Source organism: Crotalus tigris, unplaced genomic scaffold (genome assembly GCF_016545835.1).
Source record: "Crotalus tigris isolate CLP2741 ecotype Arizona unplaced genomic scaffold, ASM1654583v1 scf7180000024370.6872682, whole genome shotgun sequence".
Classification (NCBI taxonomy): Eukaryota; Metazoa; Chordata; class Lepidosauria; order Squamata; family Viperidae; genus Crotalus; species Crotalus tigris.
The window spans coordinates 3,598,620-3,618,242 of NW_024100540.1; the positions used below are offsets into that span (position 1 = coordinate 3,598,620).

The 19,623-nt window shown below is 35.8% G+C and overlaps 1 protein-coding gene across 4 annotated transcripts in view; it reads right to left on the reverse strand.

Annotated features, from left to right (window-relative positions):
• Positions 1–114: 114 nt before the first annotated feature.
• The window catches only part of PRPSAP1 (phosphoribosyl pyrophosphate synthetase associated protein 1), a 28,515-nt gene continuing 9,006 nt past the window's right edge, over positions 115–19,623 (reverse strand). For all 4 annotated transcript variants that reach the window (XM_039327929.1, XM_039327928.1, XM_039327926.1 and 1 more), the window contains 8 exons: positions 18,023–18,089; positions 16,968–17,140; positions 15,303–15,418; positions 14,290–14,345; positions 12,954–13,099; positions 7,809–7,879; positions 6,000–6,146; positions 115–4,327 (listed from right to left, as the gene is read on the reverse strand). In XM_039327929.1, coding sequence (XP_039183863.1) covers positions 4,169–4,327; positions 6,000–6,146; positions 7,809–7,879; positions 12,954–13,099; positions 14,290–14,345; positions 15,303–15,418; positions 16,968–17,140; positions 18,023–18,089 — 935 coding nt within the window. In that variant the 3' untranslated portion in view covers positions 115–4,168. The remainder of the gene's footprint in view (positions 4,328–5,999; positions 6,147–7,808; positions 7,880–12,953; positions 13,100–14,289; positions 14,346–15,302; positions 15,419–16,967; positions 17,141–18,022; positions 18,090–19,623) is intronic.

Here is a 19,623-nt window from a genome sequence, read left to right on the forward strand (position 1 = left end):
TCCTCTCAATGTACCCAAGTGTTTGACACCCCCCCCCCAAAATCATAAAAATACAACATGGTGCTGTGCTGCCCTATTCATATGTTCTTTCATTCCAAAACTGAAAAGACAAAGTGCTTATGTATATATTTATTAGAAGATAATTAAAAGATTTGAGGCTCCTAGCAGCAATTATGTAAAATTGAGAACAAGCTGCAATAATTAGGCTTGATATATGCTGGTTTCATAAAAATTTCTATCAGATCCCTAATAACTGAACATGTGGACACAGCAGTAGCTTTTTATACTACACACCGCATCATCAGCAGGCTTCAAAAATATGAAATCACTTCTCAGTGGTTAAGCATTTCAAAATACAATATCTCCCCTTTGTTTATGAAACTACTTTTAGAATTATAATGATGCACCAAAGAAGTCAAAGGAATAGTTCTTCAAACTTCAGATTTAAGTGGAGAAGTGGCACTAAAGAAAAAAGTGTAAAAGCTAGCATTACATGAAATAGGTTAGTTCAATTGCATTTACTTCTGTAAAGACAGCGGGCACTGTACTAGATAGAAAATGATTTCAGCTTTCATTTTAGAGCACTTCTGTATGATCTATTTTTAAATTTTGCTTTGAATTGAATACATGCAGCCCACAATGGGCATTCTCACATTGTATTAGATCTAAAGTGTACTTTAGCATGCACTTGTTAGCTATGAATTTCTTACATGTACATCTTACTTGTACATCTCCACGTTTTCCTTCAATTTAGCACTTGCATTACTGAAGCACTGGGTTTTCTAAACTCAGTATCTTACACTTGGGAAAATGAAGCATAATACTCAAGAGTATTACTCTTTTTGTTGTTTTGGAAAGTTACCAATTACAGTTACTTTAATGGTAATTAAAATATAGTGGTCCATCTTCTCTTCAAAATGATTAATATTTAATTTTTCAGAAGCCCAATGGTTTTGCTCCCTAGTATTTCACATTGTGTTGTCCATAACCAATTCTCCCATGAGTCAGAGTATTTCAGAAAGCAAATTCACAACTTATTTCACCTTGTCCCACAACCTCAGCTTAATGGAGTTTAATCAGCTACTAATTTAATTAAGATCCTCCTCCTCCCTTTATACTGTTATGAAGTGCAGAACAAAAACAAGACAGAAGTATGAAGGAGAGGAAATATTTGTACTACTAAAGATCTTGTAGTGAGTTTGAGTAAAGATATTTTAAATATCTGATTAAAAAGCCAAGGAGTACTTGCCTTATAAAACTGTCATTATCAGTGTTTGAACTTTGAACCTAAGACCAACCCATGAAAATCATAACAGTGGATTAAACATGGCTTTTCTAAATCAGTCAGTATTTATATGAGACTATCTCAAAATATTGCTTTTTTACTTCAGAATACCCCGATTTGTTAACCAGACTGAAATAAGAACAAGATGTCCCCAGTTCCAGATTAACATATCTTTGCATTCAAGAGAGATATGTAAAAAGGTAGCTAAGTTGTAAGCTGGTATATATAAACAAAGAGATTGGTTTGCTGAGCCGTCAAGGCCCTTCCTGGACTTCAGAGTCTTCTTTGTCTCTGAATATGAATCGAAAGATATTTAAACATACTTTTGTGGGAGGGATGTAAGAGAAATTAAGGATAGTTCCCATTTCTCAATAGTAAGTAAAGAAAGAATGCAATGTAATCTTGCCTATATTTTTGATAAGTCATACAGCGAGACAGCCTGAGAGAACATGAGTTGTTTTTGGTTAATCTGTCTGGAAGATCATGTCAGATCTCTTCAGGCAATCACTGATGTGAATTAGAATCACCATCACACAGTTAAGGCACTTAATTAGTTGTGCCAGCATATATTGCTTGTGAAGCTGGGGTAATATTTCTGTTCTTTTAGCATTTTATTATGAACTGTTGACCATTGCTATGGCTGTGCTTTTAATATAATTAGTGAATTAGATGCTCTTAAGATTCATATTTACCTATGTTTGGGGACTAGGTTGGCTACAGTAAAGAAGAATCTTTTTCTTTCTCTACTTTTAAAGCAGGAATATGAGAACAATAGACAATACAACAATAAACAGTAGTTCCATGATCATGAAGACTTGGACAAAAATATATAAGATGCTATAATATCATTAAGTGATTAACACTGTTAAGAAATTGCAATAATGGGATAATTAATAACAATATTAATGAGATAACAGTTGATTTATACCCTGCCTGGTATTAAATACTTCTAAAAATTCTGTGAAAACATAACTTGACTTCAATATGGTAATATGACTGAGAAATGTTTTATCTAAGAGGTTGAAGTATGAAGAGCTGTTTGAGCAAATAAAGCATCTGGGCTATGAGAAAAAATGATGGTTGTATGTATACTTTTTAGATTTTTTATGTAATAACAATATTAATGAGAAAAGATGCAAAAATGCATCAAGAATTTCTTGAAGGCAACTCTTCCCACTATTTAATCATTATATACGGGATCCAGATCCCTATTTTTGGCATTTTTTGTAGTGATCTGCCAAAGAACACTGGTCAAAAGGAAAATTTGCTAAACAGAAAAGACAGATAATAGCAAATTAAAAAAGAAAAAGAACTGTTCAAATTGAAGAGGCCAAAATGAATCAGAATGGCTAGAAGAGCAGAAAGGAATAATAGGAAAACATGTGTGTTTTTGCTCCATATGCAAAATAACGGGGGGGGGGGAACAGTTCCAATACAACGTCTCCAATTTAAGTGAGAAAAGGTACAGGATATTGGAGCAGATATAGAAATCAATAAATCCCAAAAGCAGCAAAATGAACCAATCCCAAAAAACTATACAGTAGATTAAGGAAACTGAGTAAAATTTGGTCTGGTTTAGGCTTATCTGCACTATGGGTAGCATTTTTCTCAATCCCACCTCTTACACCTATTCTATTGCAACAGCAGGTTTGGGTTGTTGGCTTATGCAGTTAAGTATGATTTAGACTTTTTCAAACAAAATAGAAGCTGAAATAAAATAACATTAAGAATGGATGACTTCATGAACTTTTCTGAAGAAAAAAAAGAAAGCTCTTGTATTTTAGAAAAGGGAAAGGGAAAACATAATGCTCTTTTCCTACTATAGGCAATTCTGTCTTAATTCAAACAACTTGCAATAGATATGACATTAAGATCTAGTTTTCTATACTGAAGCTCTGAAGCTATGCAGGAATTAATCGAGCAAATTCCAACAGAGAAGAGACCTCTGGAGTGGACAAAATTCAAGTAATGAAATTTTGATATCCTAGGAACACATACCAGAGAAAAAAAAGAAACTTTTTTTTCCTTTGGAAGGAAATATACTTTCACTTCCAAGCCAGAAGCTAATGTCTAATAAAATGCTCAAGAATCACTGCACTGGAAAACAGGCTCAATCATCCCAGCAAAGACCTTAGTGTTAAAGTACTGTAGAGTATGATTGCTAACTTAGTACTCTAAAAATCAGAGTTCCTTTTACTAGGTGAAATGGCACAAGATAGGCTTGCACTGGGTTCTCCATATTTTCTAACTAAAATATCCCATCTTGTGTTATATACACAAACACAGAATACAAATCCCATTGAACTATACCTTTTAGAACACACTGTAGTAACCATTATATATAGAATTGCTATGCTTCTCTTTTAAGCAGCTAGTCAGGATTACAATATATTCTCTGTAATGAAGAAGAGGTAGCACATACAACTTTTTACCTCAACTTTGGAACCAGATAGCATCATACTGTTATTGTTGATAGAAATGAATCATTTGAAATCGTTTCACAAAAGAAAACCTTGCTGCTACCATGTTAAAAATGGCTCCAAAGATGGCAAGAAAAATATACTTTCTTGTGATTTGAGGATATGCATGTAGAGAAAATCTCAGTGCGCCTTTAAGCTCACCCCCCAATTGCCTCTCATGATATACAAGATATAACAAGAGCAAAAAGCCACAACTAGTATCATACAAATAACAATATACTCCAATGCCTATTTGTACCCTGATCCAGTCTCCATGTGGGATTAGTGAACCTCAGCTCAAAATACTCAGCCCTGTTATAATACTTAAAAAAATACACTATCAACTTTATGGCACTCTTGCTCATATACATATTATTTTCCCTTCTCTTTGAGGAAACTGATGGCAGAATGAGAAAAAATAAATTTAATCATCCATAGTAATATTGCGGAAGAGGTAAGCCATAGACTCCCCATTGTGGATTCGGCGGATAGCTTCAGACAGGATCAGGCTGATATCCACAGTCTTTATCTTGGGACACTGCAGTTTTTGTACTTCATGAGGAACTGTATTGGTGACCACAACCTATCCAAGTATAGTAAAAGAGAATCAGAAAACATGATTGAAATATCTATTTAGAACCAACCCATGAAAAATATTATCTAAGAAAATAATCAAGCTAGGAGCTCTTTGGAATTATCACTGGGAAACAGATTATTTATATATGTAAGGTTTCATCATGTAAGAAGGAATTATAACTAAATTTTAAGTTAAAGTATTTGTGATGTCCCTTGTCATAGTCTGAAATGCAGTTAACAGAATTACTGTAAGACATCTAAAATTAAAAATGAATTTGGATAGAATAAGAGAAAGCAAATCTATTAATTGGATCAACAATGGTGTTGTCACTGGTGCAAACAGAAGGGTAAAATACACAATGTACAACTCAAGAATTTGATATGACATCCTCCTCATAGACATGATAATCCTGATACAAATTGGGCCACCACACACTGAAACAAGTGCAAAATAGATCTGGATGGATTTAGTGCATGTTTATTTATGATGTGGCTTATGAAATGACTTAAAAAAAAAACCTTCTTCAGTAGATATTTCCTTGAAAAGGGAACAAATTTGTCTGACCCAAGAGTGGTAATTATAGGCCCCTCTGCTTGACTGGTGGCACCTTAGTATAGCGGCATGGCATTATTTTTGCAGGGCTAACATTCTCTGTCAACTCTATAATTGTCTACAACATCTGACATGTACCTTTATGTCTACATAATCTTAAAGCTGGTAGGCACAATGCATCACTATACACCCTCTGTACTGCTCTGTTGTATTTCCTACTTGAAGAAATGCATCTGACTGCTGCCACTGGCAACCACTTCTTCTTCCTTCCACCATTAATTCAGAAAAACAACTGGGAGGCACAACTTTTCTTTAGGTGAGGAAAATTATACGCAGATCAGAAAGGACAGATTATTTGGACAGAAAGGCACCAAAACAGAGCCCTTTCTTTCCGTAGTCTGCAAACATTCAGCATTGAATTATGGCTATATGGAGAACAAACTGTGCTGAAAAGGAGAAAAGCAGGGACCTTAAGGCACAAAGAAGACATATCTTTCAAAAGAAAAAAACAAGCCTTAGGAGGTCTCCTGTCTGAACATTTTGTTTCAACTATTACTTTTTCTGAAATGACAGACTAATGACATTTAGTTTTCAATTTCAACTTATCTCTTTAACTTAAGAAAGCCTGATCTCTGCCACTGGTTAGAAAGGGCAGAATGAGATGCATGCAAGTGGAAACTAAACTGTTAGAATTTCTCTTTGGGCTCTGTATACACACAGTAGAGTGTCCTCTACACATTTATATCTGCTAACTGCTAATAACTATTTCAAAACTAAAACTCTTTAGACAAGAGGCTCAAAATAAAGCTGCAAATAACACTTTCACTAAAATTGCCAGCAAAGTAAAGTAGCTAGGTATATACCTACAGGCAGAGACAATTGGGAACATTGAACTAAACTGAAGTAGCTGCATGAAAAGGTTTTACGTCTTTCAAATGCTTTGCATGGACTTACTTGTGTATTATATATACATACATTCATGGACATACTCAACTAGATTTTTCCCCCCAAAATATGTTCTTTGATTTTAGGGAGGTTTTCTTGTTCTAGTTTTATTTTTTGTTCTTTGTTTTGAAAAAAAAAAAAAGACATTCAAGTTATTAATCCATGGCCTATAGAAACTTGCCTCATCAATTGAGGATTCTTCAATTAGACGTGGGGCATCAGCAGACAAGAGACCATGAGTGGCCATGATAAAGATCTTGTAAGCGCCACGCTCTTTCAGGATTTCAGCAGCTGCTACAAAGCTTTCAACATCATCAATTATGTCATCCTAAGACGAAAATCATAATACAGTTAAATTCTGGAAAAAGGATAAAAGGAGTTATGCTCTTGCCTCAAATGCTTTATTAGCACTAATGTAAATTCAAATATATCTGAAGAATTGAAAGTATCTGCCTAACGATAATATATCGATTTTTATCCACAAATATTTTAACAAGTTTTTTCTATCAGCACAATATAGGATTGCATCTTAAAACAATAACTTCTCACCAAAAATATCTGAAAGTGTTTAAAAAACAGTTTATCTTCAAAAAGTTAAATTTAATTTTGACTGCATTGTCAGTTATCTCTCTCTCAAGGTTAGATTTACAAAATAGCTGCCCAGGCTTAGAGATACACTATGTTCTATCTAGACCAGGTGGATTCTCTGTAATATCTTCAGAAAAGGTCACCATGTTTCATTGTGCCTTCATATTGTGAGAAACTTTTACATAGGTTCTATCAACTGACATACCTACTGTCAGAACACCAGATTTAGCTACAGTACCACTGAATTTAGTAACATAATGAAACAACATACCAAATACCTATTATAATTAAAGAAGAGATTAAAAGCTATCCTCCTGAAACTTGCTACACTAATATAGACTATTATGTAACCTTAGTAAGACTTAAGGTCAAACCTTTCAGTCATTCCCTCAGAATAGTCCCAAAGGTGCTTTTTCAGAAGGCAACTGGACTTTCTTGTTTTTCTTTGAAGACGTTTTGCTTCTCATCCAAGATGCTTCTTCAGCTCTGACTGGATGGTGGGGAATGGAAGGATTTATATTCCTTGCAGACACCTGGTCATTTGCATTCTTTACAGAAAATGGTTTCTGTAGTCTGCACTGTTTTCTGGAAATCCGTTCATATTCCTGCACCATTCGAAGAGTGTTCATCCCAACATGCATAGCTAAATGTCTATGGAGATTCTCAGTCATCCAGCTCATGATTGTCCCAAAGCTGCTTTTTCATGAGGCAACTGGACAGGAGCCATTTGCAACTCAGACTCATCCCCAACAGCCTGCACCTGTCTTCAACAGGGACCCAGGGCAGAAAACATTCTGCAGTCAAGAAGGCTCCACACATATTTGCACTACTCATGTGACCCTGAGGACACAGATAAACCTTGAAATGGCCTCAACGACTCTCTAAAAGAATGCAAATGACCAGCTTTCAGCAAGGAATATAAATTCTTCCATTCTCCACCATCCAGTCAAAGCTGAAGAAGCGTCTTGGATGAGAAGTGAAACATCTTCAAAGAAAAACAATAAAGTCCAGTTGCCTCCTGAAAAAGCATCTTTGGGACAACCATGATCTGGATGACTGAGAATCTCCATAGACATTTAGCTATCCCTCAGAATAGGAAGATTGTATACTGATAATCCTTTAGAACTGTGTTTTGTTTGCACATTTATCAAAACATACAGATTTCAGAAACCAATACTATGTCCTATTACAAATAGGATAGTGTGGATGATGTAGAACATCTGTATTTAATTAAGTACAGCAAAAGTGGAAAAGGATATTGCATGGCTGCTTAAAAGTGTCAGCATAATCAATATTGGCTTTGAGCCCAGAACTAAAATCCCAGCTATATTCAGATATAAATAATTAAGCTGAGTTCAGCTGAAGGTGTTCCCATTCATTCTCTGGCCTTTTCATTCCTTACCACAATTATGGCAATTCTACCTCCAACATCTCCAACTACTGTTATGGGTGGTTTCTCTTTGGCCATCATGACTATAGGAAGAAAAAAAACCACAAAACCATAGATTTATTATACAGTATGTATACACGTTCATACTTGCTTTGTAAATTAATGCATTGCATAGTGTTTTGCAGTAGTGTTCATTCTGCATCACTATAGAGATATCTTTAATTATTTCCTTATTGATTACAATTAGATTTAATTGGATTGTAACCAATAGAGAACCAATTGTATGTAAATTAATGTAACTGCACCCATATGTAGATAATATATTACAAGCTCCCTACATGAGATAAATACCTTTCCATTTTAAACCACAAATGCCCTGAGCATTAGTTCACCAGCCTAACATTTAAAAAAATTAAAACCAAAAGCTGAAATAAAACAGTTGGAATCATCCACACAGACTTGTGATCACTGCTAAATTTTAAAAATGTTAAAAAAAATCAGACAAAATAATCCACACATACAGTAAAATACCTTATATTGTACCACCCCAAATGTGATTATTATTATTGTTGTTGTTGTTGTTAATCATCGCACAGTCAGCCAGATGTTCAGACTGGATTTGGCATTTTTGTCTACCCATCGAGTCCTTACCAAGGACCTGGGATAGGTAGATGTGGATGTTTGGTGATATTACAGATATCGTTGCAGGATGGAAGCAGTTCCTAGTAAGGCCGCCTTTTGCAATTAACTAATGGCAAATTTGTCAATGCCAATGGTGTTCAAGTGGTGCTCCAGTTGTTTTGGGATTGCACCCAAGGCGCCTATTACTACTGGTACTACTCTTGCTTGCCTTTGCCACAGTCTTTCTATTTCTATTTGTAGGTCTTTGTATTTTGTTATCTTTGTTATGGTTCTGGCTAATGAAACACTTCAAAGAACTTCCAGACATTGATTTTCCTAAAAGTCATTTATTGTTACAAAATGTCAGCACAGGCATAACGGAGGTATGCCAAGATCTAAATTCTCTTCCCCTGAGCAATTAAATTATCAGCATGTTCCCTCCCCAAATTAGCTGTCATGTATCACCAAAGGTTTCTTTCCTCTCTCTCTTTCCCTTTACCCTCTGCTGCTCTGCATTAACTCTAAAAATATCAGACAGTTCTGCATATTGTCAAAGCAAGAATATACAGTATTTGCAGCATTGACATCCTTCTCCAGTTCTTTCTCGTCTATTCTGCTACCTCCAGGCACTGCCACATCCACTATCCAGACTTTTTTTGTCTTTCTTATCGACAAGTGTTAAGTCCGGGTTGTTATGTTGCAGGTGCTTGCCTGTTTGAATTCTGAAGTCCCAGAGCAGTTTAATTTTATCTTTTTCTATGACTTTCTCTATTTTATGATCCCACCAGTTCTTGCTTATAAGCAAATGATATTTCTTGCAGATCTTCCAAGGCACCATTGTTGCTACTTTGTCATGCCGCTGCTTATAGTCAGTCTGTGCAATCTTCTTGTAGCAGCTTACCAGGTAGTCCAGTTTCTTCAGCTTCTTTGCATAAGCGGCACTTACTGTCTGTTGCTGTCTTCTCAATTTTGACTTTGTACGCATTTGTCCTTAAGGCTTGGTCTTGTGCAGCCAGAATTAGTTCCTTGGTCTCTTTCTTCAATTTTCCTGCTCTTAGCCATTGCCAGGTCTTGTTATTATCTGCTTTCCCAGCTATTTTTTTTAATGTACTGGCCATGTAGTGCTTTGCCTTCCCATGCCTCATTTGGGCTTTCTTGTAGGCCAGTTTGGTCTCTCCAGTAGTCAGTAAGCCTTCCTGATATACTAATTTCGGTGCATCTTCATCATTGTCCTTCAGATATTCTTCCAAAGCCATTTTCTTCTTCTTCAACCATCTGATGTACTTGCAGCATTCCACGCCCACCTATTTGCCTTGGTAGATAAAGTCTGTCAATGTCACTGCGTGGATGAAGGGCATGATTCATTGTCATTATTTTTCTGGTCTTTCTATCCATTGCTTTTAGTTCTGCTTGAGTCCAGTCCACTATTCCAGCTGTGTACCTAATGACTGGGAATTGCCCAGGTGTTGATTGCCTTTATGGTATTTCCTCCATTGAGTTTGGACTTTAAGATCTTCTTCACTCTCTTGATGTATTCACCTCTAATCTTTTTCTTGACTTCAGTGTGCTTGATATTGTCAGCTTGAAGGATACCCAAGTATTTGTAGTAATCTTCTTCATCCAGACTCTTAATGTTATTTTCGTGGGGCATCTTGATTCCTTCAGTTTTCACTATTTTTCCTTGTTTGATAGTAAGTGTGGCACATTTGTCCAAGCCAAACCCCATTGCAATATCTTGGCTATATATACGAATAGTGTTGAGCAGTGATTCTATTTCAGATTATGTTTTTCCATACAGCTTCAGATCACCCATGTAAAGGAGGTGGGATAGTCTGGCAGATGTTTTTGATGTTTGATAGCCATGTCCTCAGTTATACAATATTGTTGACAGAGGAAAAAGTGCAATAACAAATAGTAGTGGTGATAATGAATCTCCTTGAAATATTCCTCTCTTGATATTAAACCTCTCCCAGTCTCTCACCATTGACCTGCAACTGTGTGTTCCATTGTGCCATCGATCTTTGCACAAATTTTCTAATGTTTCTACTGACTCCTGTTATTTCTAGGCACTTGATTATCCAGTCATGTGGCAAAGAGTCAAATGCCTTTTTGTAGTCAATCCATGCCACATTCTGGTTGGTTTTCTTTTTCTTGCATTTTTCAAGATCAATTTGGTCTATTAGGAGTTGATCTTTTGTTCCTCTGCTATTGGGGCGGTTTCCTTTCTGCTCAGGTGGAAAGAGATTGTTTTCAACTAGATGCTGTTGTACTTTATCAGCTACCACATCAGTTAGCAATTTGAAAGTTGTTGGTAAGCAGGTAATTGGCCTGTAGTTGCTCTTTTGCTGGATTTTTCATTATTAGATAGGTTTTCTCAGTTGTTAGCCACTTCTCAATTTCTCCTCCTTGTAGTATATTGTTGAACTGCTTGGCAATGAGTGGGCATATAACAGCTAGATGTTTCAATCAAAACCCATGAAGTTCATCTTCACCTGGTGCTGACCAATTTTTGATCTTCTTTGCTCTTTTTTCTACCATGTTTGTTGTTATTACTAGTTATTTCATTTCAATTTGTTTTATTTGCATCTACCTCTTTTAACCAACCTGCATCCTTGTTGTATTTCTTTGGGTTATCCCATATCTGCTTCCAGAACTGCACTGTTTCTTCCTTGTCAGGTACTGGCTGATTCATTGCAGTTTCTCCATTGATGGTAGAAATGTTTCTGATTGGATTGAAATTAGAAGTTCTGCCTATAATTTGCAATTCAAGCTTTGTATCTACTGATTTTCTTGGCTATAGCTGTTATTTGCTGCTTTATTATTTCCAGTGCTTCCTTGATCTTCCTTCCTAGCTGTGGTATTTCTTGATTAGGTGTTCCTTGGTCTTTTTGTTCTTCAGCTTCTTTTCTTTCATCTGTTTTAGCTTGCTTGCATGTAATCTTAACTTGCTGATCTTATTTTCTAGTCTAACCTTCCATTTTTTTGGTGCATTGTTTGTTTTTCTTCTTTGTTGATTTTGCATCCCAGGTATTCAATTATAACTGCAGCTGTGCTATAGATTAGTTGGTTTGTTTCTTGGTGCTTATACTTGATATTGCAGTATTTGCATCTTTTAATGCTTGTGCTAGCTGTTTCTTTGGAACAAGCTTCCATGCAGGCAGCCTTATTCTGTTGTTTTTGTGCTGTTCTAGATGCTCAGTTATTCTTTGTTTCAAGTTTTTTATTTTTTTTAGTTAGAGGGTTTTGTTCTTCCTGAGGAGAAGGTACCTGGTTTCCAAATGAGACCAGTTGTATATCTCTGCTGGATTCCTTCACTGCCAACTCCCCCTGGTTTGCCTCTACATTCTGAATTACTTCTGGCAAGGCTTTGATTTCTTTGCCCTGGGTAAACCTCTGCAGTTCGTCCAATTCTGTTTCTGTGAATACTTTATTTCGTATTATAAATTGGCGTTGATCTGCTAGTCTCTGTTCTGTTATTTCTGATTCTGGCTGGTGCATTCATTTTAGATATCCTCTTCTTGTTGGACTTGATCTGGTAATAACAGATCATTATTTCTTTGTTTTCAATCACTCTGTATTTGCGACAGGTAAACACTTTTTCGAATCCAGTAGTTCTGCAACTGCTGGCCCTGGTTGCTCAGCCAACAGTCTTGAGTCCTGTAACCCATTTTTCACCAGATAGTCAGGAACTCCAACATCTAGCACGGACCTTGTTAACCCGGGCGACATCTGAGCCGGTATGGCTTTCTGAAATTTATGTCTCACCATAATTTTTATCGGAGAGACACTCTTTGTCTGACTCCTTTGATGACACCTGTCCAGTATGGTTGAACCTTTGGCATAGCTCTCATCTTCCTCAGAGTACACAAGCCCCACAACCACGTCAAGGTAGTGCCTCACTGGGGGATGATGATGATGATGGTTATTATTATTATTATTCAGTTCAATTAGGCTATTTTAGTAGTTGTCAAAATAATAAGAGGGAGATAGGGAGATGCTCTCATTTGAGGGATCAGGTTGTTCCACAGGAAGGGAATCCTAATACAGATATAATGAAGTATTTTCCCATACTATTAAGTATAAAACAAAAGGTATGAATGGCCCCAGATTCAGAAGGGTCCACAAATTAGAGAATTCTGTGTTTCAGAACTGTATGCAGTTTTAACTTTGAATCCTATATTCTTTGGCCTACTCTTTTCTGAGGCAAAAAATGTTTGGGGCTATATTAGAGTGGAATCAATGCTCACTGATTTTATAAAGGATTCCACTGTAAACATTTTTTCATGCATAAACCAAAAAGAAGCAATAAATGTTATTAGAACCCTACTTCTCAATATGCTATTTCTATACTATTTCTATATGTCTAATCATATAAGCCCCCATTTTCAACATGCAGAGTAAATATAGTGAAAAAACAAATAAACTCTATATTTGACAACTTGACTGTTTAGTCAAATATAACAGATATCAGATTGATGCATAATTCAACTTTGGATCTTGACAAGCTACTATGTACAAATAAATGTAACAACATACAGGGTAGCTCCAGTCCAGTGCACACCGTAGTATTTTTTACTGTTGGAGGAGAGTGCCGTCCATCATCCATGTCTTGCTCTGTACACTGAGCCTCTCCATGGATAACTGCCAAGCCTAGCCGCAATCGCTCAGCATAAGACTGGGCCCTGCATAAGTAAAAACCAACTATCACTTCAAGGCAAGACTTTCTCTCTGAGAAGCTCTAGACATAAATTCACTTATTCGTTCTTCAAACAAGATGAAGCCTCAGAAACGAGTTGTGCATGCTTTTTCATCAATTATTGATGAAAAGCAAAATCATGCTTTTAGCAAAATAGTACTTTGCTTTTTTGGCCCTTCGATTTTTTTCCATTAAGCATATTTTTTTCCTATTAAGTAGGCATTATCTGAAAAATACTTTCTGAGCACAATGCCACAATCACCCCCAAAGTTCTTTCAAGCATTTATTTATTTTTTATTATCTTTCAAGCATTCATGGATACACAAAAGAGATCTGTATTTTAATTTGTGAAGAATGTCTTGGTTGACTTCCAAAGAACTTTTATTAGCCATTACTTAACCTACTGACCTATGCATAAAAGATAATCTAAGCTTTTAATTTGGTGAGCTTAATTAAAAAATCTCAACCCAAAAGAGGTTCCGTGCATATATTCATTTAATTCCACTTAGCAAGGATCCATTTTGAGGGGCATTAATTGGAGAATGATACTCTAAAAGTTGGAAGCCACCAATAGTGACAACCATCTTCTATGGTTGTGCATATATCCAATCTAAAGGGAAAAATATAATCTGGCAATGTGAGTGCATACATGGTAATTCTCAGGAATACTCGAGATTGTACAATGTGTTCTGAATTACATTTTGCTCTTCAAATTTTAATCTCTGTAGGGCCCTACTGGGTGGAATTTTGCAGATAAGCATTTTTGTAATACAGGTAGACTGCTTAACAACAGTCACTTAAGTACCTCAAAAGGTACTTACAACCCAGTTTTGGAATTCTAACAGCTGCACACTCCTCTGTGGTCATGTGACCACATTTGGGGCATTTGGCAACAGACTCACATTTACAACTGTTTGCAGGGTCCCACAATCACATGACTACAATTTTCAGTGGTTTCTGGCATTTACTTCCAGTTTCAGCAAAAAATGCTCATTGGATAATATACATTCATTTATCAACCAATGCATTCACTTAACAACTGCTGCAAAACAGGTTGTAAAATTGGCATGGTCATATGGTGACCTGCTTAATGACCATCATGATTTACAACCATAATTTTGGGCCCAATTATGGTCATAAGTTAAGGATTACCTATATTCATATCTAAATAAATACCTCTTAGCGGCATCAGGACTCTTTGCTACTATAACTGCATTCCTATAATCAGGAATCTTAAAAAAAAGGAGAAAAGGTTTTGTTTTTAAAGCAGTTTGGTTCTGAAATTAATTGTTTTTACAAGTAATTATTTGTTATTATGTGACTGGGAAAAAAATCATTTAAGGACTACCATACTCGGTAGTCTTTAAATAGGTTCTGAATGGACTACTATAAAATAATTACAGTTCCTTTTTGTTTAACTGCGAGGAAGGATTACCCATTATACTCTGAGAACATGAGGCTAGCTTGTGTGAGAATGTAAGACCAGGCTGAAGATTCCATCATGGTAAAATGAAGCAGGCACATACACAAAAAGGACAAGAACCAGGACTTTTGTCAAAAAGATCCCATAAATACATACACAGAAGACAGATAAGGGAGGTTGGGGGTTTAACCTACAGATTCCCCCATCCCACTGAGAGTTATCATACTTGTAAATCAATAAAACAAGAGCTTTGTGGAGTAAAAGGATCCTGGAGCCTGCCCATTCTTTGAGTCATCTTGGAGCCAGATCTGACAGTTTCAGTCTATCTAGCTAATGCCTGGCAGCCTAGCTAAGAAGGATGTTGGTAATGGAGATGAGTGTGTATGTTTAATCAGTAAAGTTTTGTTGCCATTTTGAACCATTAGGTCTCCATTTATTCTATCAGAACTTGACATGCCTCAGTGTTTGATTGAAAGTGATTTCTGTGTGTTCCTAAATATTTCCTGGCTTTTCAATGGGGCTGTGTGTCTCATATGCTCTAATACAACTAGAAAACAAGGGTAGTTGCAAAATCTGAACTCCTCATAGGATGCATGTGTGAATGATCATAACCTACATCTGGGAGCGAATGTAACAATAGTCAGCACTCAAAAAGTTGTTTTTTCATTATTTGAACTGCTTCAGTTAGGTATGAGATAATACATATGGGAACATCTTCTAGTAGAACAAAGTTTATGACTATTAAGAGATCAAAATCACATTATACCTCTTCCTGTATATACTGAAGCAAGAAAGGAGATGCTCTCAAGTTATCAACAGGAAAGCTAAAAAAACCCTGTATTTCTTTTTGATGAAGGTCCATAGTGATGATGTGGCTTAAACCTAAAAACCAAACAAATATAAAACATTATATATACACAGCTTCCAACAATTACAGATTGATATCTAATTATTCAAGCTGGTATAAACTAAGATGCTTGCTATTAGGATGGACTTGAATCACAAGGCAGGAAATCTCATTTTAATATTTAAAATCACATGTAATAATAATAACAACAAAAGTTGGAAGGGACCTTAGAGGTCTTCTAGTCCAAACCCCTCCTCAGGCAGGAAACCTTATACCATTTCAGACAAATGTTTGTCCAGTCTCTTCTTTAAAAAATTAATTATTGAAGATTCTATATCATGTGTATTCCTGGGGTGTCTATTATAACTTGAAAACATTCTTCACTGTTTCAGAAAAGATTCTTACTCTAAGAAGCAAACAAAGCATATTTAATTAAAACTTTTTCAGATTAAAAGAAAGTGGTATAATGACCTTAGTACCAAGGAAGCTTCTTAACATTGTTGAAGTTAATAAATGAACTAGCTCCAGTTCAATTATTTGTGGTTACAGGTAGTCCTCAGCTTACAACCATAATTGAGCCCAAAGTTTCTGCTGCTAAATGAAACATTTCTTAAGTCAGTTTTGCCTCATTTTATGGCCCTTTTTTCCAAATTGTTAAGTGAATGATTGCAGTTGTTAAGTCAGTAACATGGTTGTTAAGTGAATCTGGTTTCTCCATTGACTTTGCTTGTCAGGTTACAAAAGGTGATCACATGACCCCAATACACTGCAACCATCATAAAAATGAGTCAGTTGCCAAATGTCTAAATTTTGATCATGTGACCATGAAATGTGCAATGGTTGCAAGTGTGAAAAATAGTCATAAGTCATTTTTTCAGTACTGTTGTAACTTTAAACAGTCATTGTTGTAAGTAGAAGAGTACCTCAATTTGGAGGATATTTTTCTTATGATATGCTGACAGAATGACCATTTGTAGCTTTTTGCATTATCGATAAAAAAGAAACAGCTGAACCATTTGTATTTTGTGCCCCTGCCTTTCTTACACACAAATATAGGAAATATCACAGCAGGGCATAAAGAAGGAAGGAAAAATTACAGAGGCTTCTGTAAGTTATTTAATACAAAGATTTTCCATATGCTACACACGCACACACACAGATTAGGGGTAAAGCACAGAATCTTGGAATCTGTGATAGAAACTTCTAATCCTCACTCACTAGTGAGTTCATTACTATGGAGTCTCCCTCAGAAATCAGTATGAGTGATTCTAAACATGTTTTCTTTTTAATAATTGTTCTGATATCTTTTTGCAGAAAGTTGTTCTTATAGTGCAGGGGTGTCAAAATGCCGGCCCGCGGGCCAGATGCATCATAAGGAAACCGCGACCACCCCATTGCCGGCAATGGCAAAAAAGTCGTGATACGTTGTGACATGTCATGTGATGTTGCAAGTTTGACACCCCTGTTATAGTAGAAGGCAAAAATCTACAAAATCAGTTATTCTTGTCACCATCTTTGGGGATAGATCAAACATTGCTTAGATGAATTGCTTAAATCAATGTTGCCTCTAATTAGCTCATTTACCTGCTTTAGCCAGCATGGAAGCAAGGAGTTTACAGACTATTGATCCTCTCTTCCTCATTTTGCTTTGTTTGCTATAAGGGAAATAGGGAATTACACCTGTGATGGTTTTGGCACAGGCTGTTTTCAGTGCATAAGCCATAATCAACAGTTCCATTACTGCAGTGTTCACATCTCTGAAAAGATATAAAATACAAATCAGTTATCCCTGTGTTCACCATCCTACAATATCAGCTTTTGCCAAGACAAAATAAATTGTTAGGCTACGCTTTACACTACATCATGGTTTGCTGAATAATTCACACATAAAATTAAAGCACAGATTACAAATCACAATAGCTGGGGTCATATATGGTACCAATATGAAATAAATACCCCTAAGTTATTATTCAGTATAGGATGTGAATTCAGCTATTATCAATACAAATACCATCTTTTAAAAAAAAATCATTTAATAATCATAACAAAGTAGTCAGCTTTTTTATCTTAACTTGACATTTTCCCAGCTATGTATACAAGAAACCTGGGGTTCTGTGGAAACCTAAAGAAATTCCTGCATAAAAATGAGTAGATAAGCAATTTAGAAAAATAGTTTGTAAATCATTAACAATCTTTTGCAATGCACACCCATGTTCTAGAACACAACATTTTGTATACAATTAATCTATACACTTAACTTGTACATTTGAACTAAGATGGTATTAGACCATTTAGTACTAACAGGCACCAAATGCTCCTGGACTTGTCTTCTCTGTTCCTGCAACTGGTATTAATTTCTTTTAAAAGTTTCTTCTGTTTTTTTTAAAGTGACATCTCTCAATGTCAGACTAAGCTGTCTTAGTCTACAATGATGAAGAATTTAACTAGCACGATGATTAACATTGCAGTAATCATTAGTAACAAGGATAAACTGTAGTGGGGTTAGGAGGAGAGCATTTGCATTTGCTAATCTTAGAAAAAATTTCATACAGAATCAGTAAATTCAACCGGACAGTTCATTTTTCCAAGAAAGTGCATTTTAACCTTCACAGTTCAAGGACAATGTACAAAATTCTCACCTGGGAATTGTCTGAATAATGAATATATCTTGTCCTCGGACTGACTCCTTTATTTCAACTCTTGTTTCTGTAGAGAAAGGCAGATAATTAAACAAATTTTTGAAGACTGTCTAATGGTACCTTTAAAATACTAATAGCAGTACTGAAGTACATGGGCAGGATGGGATTAAAAAAGAATCCATTACAAATATATCCTAATCTAATGAAAATAAAACACATCCTACTGAAATGAATGGCATTTGAATCTTAAAACAAATCTATTATATATTAAAGTTTAGGACAAATGTTTTTACACCACAAATATTTGCTGATGTGAATAAATCCTGTTCACTTTGCCAAGCCATTTCTGCCTATCTATCCTTAGTTCCAGGTATTTGCCACCGCTTTCTAGCTGCTTTGGAAGTTGTACTATAGATTCCCCTTCTGAAAACTAACAGTGTATAGTTAACGTGTTGAACTAGAATTTGGGAAAACCAGATTCAAATTCACTATTAGCAATGGATGAGTTTCTGTCCAAATTCCATCCACTCCAAATGGCTATTGCAGAGAAAAGGAATGGAGGGACGGAACGCTGAGTATACTATTTTGAGCTCCTGCAGGTTCTAATGTACAATTAAATAATCATAATAAATAAATCCTCATCTTATATAAAAGGATTTTTGAACAGAAGGTTTATCACAATCATAATTCTTCTGACAAGGCTTCCCATTATGCAGGAGAGAAATATATAATTTATCAAGCAGCTTCTCAAAGGAAACCAGCACACATTATTTAGATTACATATATGTCATTGCTTCCAGGTGCAGTGATGGAAGTTTTCATGGTTTTTTTAATTCCTATATAGATCTCTCCTCAATTTATCAACTTTTTAAGCAACAATAACATCATCATATAGTTGTCATGCTTCTGCAGCTAGGCACAAGACCAAGAAAAGATGCAATTGTAAACATGAATGCTGGGTGCCCATTCCAAATCACAGTTTGCCCTTCAAATTTAGAGCTCTGCACAGCCCTTCCATTTAAAATTTTTGATACAGCTAGCTCAAATCTAAAATATTGGTAGTAGATACAGGAAGACCTTGCTTAACAATTACTCTGTTTAGCAATGATTGAAAGTTATGTCCTTGCTGAAAGAATTTTATGACTGATCCTCACATTTACAACCTTTTCAGTGCTCCTGCGGTCACATGATCGCTATTTGCATGCTACACAACTAACTTCCAATACACAGAAGCTGGCAATACAATTGCAAGTCACATTCACTTGATGTCTCACTTAATGACTGTGGGTGATTGGCTTAACTACAGTAGAAGTGAGGTTGTAAGTTCATTGTCATCAAATGATGTTCCATTTAACAACCATGTTGCTCAATGATGGAGTTGCCTGCCCCAATTGTGATTGTTATGTGTATAGCAACTCAGATGTAGGAAAAAACATGTTCCAGTCCAGGACTGTAGAGACAGATTCCTATCTGCACTCAGTTACAAAATCCATTAATTCTCACGTCTACTTAAGATTGTTACATGGATAAAAAGAACACAACTTTGAATCCTTGGAAAAAGAGAGGATAAACACGTGGTATTTTTTTTTAGAAATGCATTG